At 39.1% G+C, this 4762-nt stretch overlaps 1 protein-coding gene across 1 annotated transcript; it reads right to left on the bottom strand.

The window, feature by feature from the left end:
• Positions 1-1466: 1466 nt before the first annotated feature.
• On the bottom strand, positions 1467-4717 carry LOC107755685 (trypsin-1-like; the record flags this gene model as incomplete). The annotated part of the gene is made up of 3 exons (XM_016572572.1): positions 1467-1769; positions 4413-4561; positions 4678-4717. Coding segments are annotated over 3 exons (492 nt in total), but the record flags the coding sequence as incomplete, so codon positions are not given.
• Positions 4718-4762: the final 45 nt, after the last annotated feature.

Genomic DNA, 4762 nt, shown 5'->3' with positions numbered 1-4762 from the left:
AGCAACTAGACATCAGGGGTGTTTGGCTTAAAAACAACAACAACAAAAATAATTGTTTTACTTAAAATTTACTTTAAATTTTGATGCTCCTGTTTTTGGATGTCTACACAAAGGGGCAGTCGTGGCCTAATGGTTAGAGAGTCGGACTTGCGACCCGAAAGTCCGGCAGGGATTGTCGGTGGGGGGAATATCCAGCGCTCTCTCCACCTTCAATACCATGACTGAGGTGAGACCCTTGAGCAAGAACCAAACCCCAACTGCTCCCCGTGCGCCGCAACATTAGCTGCCCAGTGCTCCGGGTGTGTGTTCACAGTGTGTGTGTTCACTACTATGTGTGTGCATTTGGATGGGTGAAATGCAGAGCACAAATTCAGAGTATGGGTCACCATACTTGGCCACGCATCACTTCACTTCACTTCACTTCAAATACTTTTTACCCTATATACAGTGTACATGTAGGGCAGTGTATTGTGTTGTCCACACGATGTCGCTATGACACTGTTGTGTTAGGGCAGATTCAAGTATTTTTAGCGCTGTTTGAGCCTTTTGATGTACCGTAGTTTTGATAGGCGTGTAGTGCGCCATCTTTTCTTCAGTTCATGTTATCAACACTATAGGTAAGTCACGTTAACAGTAGTGGAAATTTCAATTTAAAATATCTTTGTTGTTATCGCTCTAAAGTTCTGTCTATTGAGATATTTTGTGTTCTAAACTGCTAAAGACCTAAATGCAGAGTAATATGGAGAGTTAAAATGTTTTTTGTTCTTTCTTTGGAGCGTGATTAATACGGGGTGGCTGATGCAAAGCTATGTATGATAATATAAGCAGCGAGAGATTGTTATTGAATTGAATGTGCATTGAAATGTACTTTACTAGTTTAAAACTTAAGTGAGTTCATGTTATCAACACTATAGATGCCGTGCTGTGGAATAAACGGTCAAGCCACGATCCCGAACCCCTCTTTGTCCGTGTCTCCTCTCTACCACCACCCACGAACACACAACACAGCGCAGAGTAGCAGCGGCAGTGCTAGAGGCCAGTTAGCACGCAGAGAGAGAGAGAGGGCTACATACACACACACATAAACACACACACATAAACACACACACACACACTTTATTTATTTGTATCTATTTTGAGGACATTAATAAGTTTATTCAGCAAAGATGCATTGAACTGATGAAAAGTGACAGTGAAGACTTATAATGTTACAAAATCTTTTAACAAAATGTTTGTTCACTCTACTATTTATGCAAACATCCTGAATATCAGAGGACAGAAGCATAATGAACTTTATTAATGTTTGCTCTTATAATGTTAAAAAGATAGCTTTTCAAGAATAGTACATTTTTAAAAAGATAAAGAATAAGTGACAAATATAACAATACAATGGCTCTTTTCATCTGTTTATGAGAGCATGCACAGCAAAACTGTCCTCTTCATCAATCAAACCTGAGAACTGTTGCTCAGACAGTCTTTAGGAAGAGAGAGAGGGAGACAGGAATGAGGGAGAATGTGAGAGAAAGGGGGAATAAGAGGAGGTTGGGAACGCTTCCGAAGTTGGAGTTGGATGTTGGCTTTTCAGTGTTGAATTCAACAAATCCAGGTGGGTTGCTGCCTGTGTTAGACTTGATCCAGTCCTGGTACTGAGACACTCTGGAGTACACACCAGGATATTTGGGCTCAGCACATCCTTTACCAAAACTCACAATGCCGGACTGAATCCACAGGGAGCCGCTCTTGCTGACCATTGGACCTCCACCGTCTCCCTGTATTGACAAAGATATAGCATTTATATCTCTGACAATATACAGTGAACAACTGTTACAGACAGAAGTATGCAGTAATGTAACCCAGTGGTGAAAGTATGCTGGCCGCGTTTATTTTAATGAGGCCAGCATACATTTTTTAATTGTTTGCAGTGGGAGCACTGAGCGTTTTTCCCGTCAATGAGAGCTAAAACATTTTCAACTTTGGGAAAACCAAGTGTGCCACACATGTCCTGAAAACTGAATCCAAAATATTTTGATCGCCCCCTGCTGGCTAGCTGCAGTAAAGGTCTCTGTCCTCTCCATAAACCAATGGGACATGAGCCAAAAAAAAAAAATCAATAACATTTCAAACTAATTTTTGTATCCCAAAACTGTTTTTTTGTTGTTGTTGTCATTTTAGTTAGTTCTAATCCACTGATATTTGTGTAAGCGTCAAGTAGATGTTACAAAAAGTAGCTTTAGAAAAAAAATCATTCAACAGAATTTATCACACAAACTTTTCGGCTTCATCATCCATAAAATGATGACAGTGAATGATGACAAAATTTTCACTTTTGGGTGAACTATACCTTTAATGGTTTTTTAATTAATATGGAAATATGAAATGGTGAATTCACATTCATTGGGACACTTTTAGTACTTTTCCAACAATACCGGAGTTGGTGCTGGAGCTGGTGCTGGAGCTGGAGCCGGAGCCCAATTGGAAACCGGGCTGTGCTTTTCCACTCAAAAAAATTCCAGCTCCTGGTTCCGAACCGGCCCCAAAACCCTGCTGGTCTCGAACAAAGGAACCTATGATGTCAGTAGGCGGAATTTCCACTGCAGACGCAGTTTGAAAGGCATAATTTTTAAAAACTGTTGGAGTTCAGGTAAATAAACAACATTAACAAGAACAATTAAATACGTCAGTTCATCAGTGACCGGCAGAAGAGATCAAGTCTCCTTCTGCAAGAGATAACAAGAGATTCTGGTCACATGTTAGTGACGTAGAAGGATCTGCTCCCTGCCAGTGGAAACGCGACCCGGTTCTGAATGAGTGCCACCATTATCCGAGCACCGGCTCCAGCACCAGCCCCAGTAGAAAAGCGATAGTTTTGCCATTGCGATGACTGGGGAAAAAGTGTCCCAGTCAACCTGAATTCATCTCTAATTTTTAAAAATGAAATTATACTCTAAATAAGAAACTAAAACTACCAGTAGGTGGTGGTAAATATCTAAATTAAATAAAGTAAATGGCTCTCTTTATGAATGGGCCATTGAATCATTGATTCACCCAATTGATTCACTCAAAAAGCAGATTCATTCAGAAACAAAGCAGTGCTGTGTGTTGCTCGGAGACACAGCAGTTCTGCTGTGGCTTTACAAGGTAATAAATTAGTTGGCAAAACTGAGCAAAAGCAGACAATATTGCATCTAAAATATAGCACAATATCACATCTGCACTCTATAGGCACTCTATATTCTATAAGCTTCATCACACAGTGAGTTGTTGCCCTGCATCATGTTCTTCATCACTCAACTGTAATGAAATGAAAGATGTGTAATGGGATTATTATTTTTTTTAATAAAAAAACCCCCCTCATAAATCACACAAAAAGTTTTTTGAAAATCGTAGGTTTAGGTGTAGGGTTATATATATATATATATATATATATACACACAGTATATACAATATATATGTGTGGGTGTGTGTGTATATATACACAGTATATATATTTTTTTATTTTTTTATTTTTTTTGCATCATAGCTCATTTGTAGCTTGTTCCATCAAAAGATTCTCCGAGTTTTCTTTTATTTTTTTATATTTCCCATTAATTTCCTATGTCAGTCATTTTTGACCACAACGGAGCCAAGTGTGACTTTTTTTTTTGTTGACCCATTAACATATTCGATTCATGTACATGATTTTTGTGTGTCTGTGTTCACATAGCTAATGCAACAAAAGTCGTCAAATCATCCCATTCCGATGAAGGAAGAAATGTTTCAATTTCAATATGTAAAACTTTGTGGTCAGTTCCAACCAAAGAGGCCCATTGATGCTATAAAAATGGGGTGTGGTGTGATTGGGTCTGTGGGGGTTTGGGTGGGACCTTGATACTGCAGCTCCAGCTCACGATCACTACTGCACAGACTTGGTCGGGCTTCAGAGTTCACCCTGTGTGTGCAGCCTAAATCTCATGCATATTAGCGCATATAGACTGCACTGCAACTCCATGCTCATCTCCGCAGACCTGGAGCAGGTTGCATAAACATGGACACTACGCTAAGACTGTGTCTTAAGAACTAGTTTGTCTAACTAGCAGTTAACAAAGTTATAGTCAGTCTTAATTTTCACATTTAAATTAGATCTATGTTTTTATGTAACTGACTTAAAAAAGTTATGAACAGTCTTGCTGAAAAATATTAGAAGACTAACTTTTAAGACTAGTCTAAGCAGTTTATGCAATTGGCCACAGGTGTAGCATCAAAAAGCAGTCATAGTGTATGAATTTATGATCGGTGGAGTAAGTTAGTTAAGTTAAGCTAGTTAAGCAACTAGGTTGGCAGTGTAAAGTTTGTAGGTGACAAAACTGGTGAGTAGTGTTTTGTACATTGATTTGGATAATAAAAAGGGTTCAAATGAATGACTGATGTCTTACCTGACATGAATCTTTTCCTCCCTGATTTAACAATCCAGCACAAATCATATTGCTTGTGATGCTTATGTTGACCCCTCCATAAGCATTAGCACAGGCACTGTTATTCACAACTGGTATCATCACCTCCTGCAGTATGTCAGGAACCTGGCCTGTGACACAGATCAGAGGACAGATTTTATGGCTTTTAAAAAACATTTCTAGGTAAACTGTTGAGGTTTACAGTAATGTTTGCATTCAGTTAACTGGCAAGCAAATGTCCACTCACCTCCAGGTTGTAGTCTGCCCCATCCAGTGACCCAGCTCTCCTATGGGGGTAGAATCGTTGCATAATTCCAAATAAATACATTATG

The sequence above is a fragment of the Sinocyclocheilus rhinocerous genome, unplaced genomic scaffold, assembly GCF_001515625.1.
Source record: "Sinocyclocheilus rhinocerous isolate Xijiao unplaced genomic scaffold, SAMN03320098_v1.1 scaffold10327, whole genome shotgun sequence".
In the NCBI taxonomy this organism is placed as follows: Eukaryota; Metazoa; Chordata; class Actinopteri; order Cypriniformes; family Cyprinidae; genus Sinocyclocheilus; species Sinocyclocheilus rhinocerous.
The sequence above is the reverse complement of the archived record's forward strand: the minus strand, read 5'-3'. Positions and strand labels throughout refer to the sequence as shown.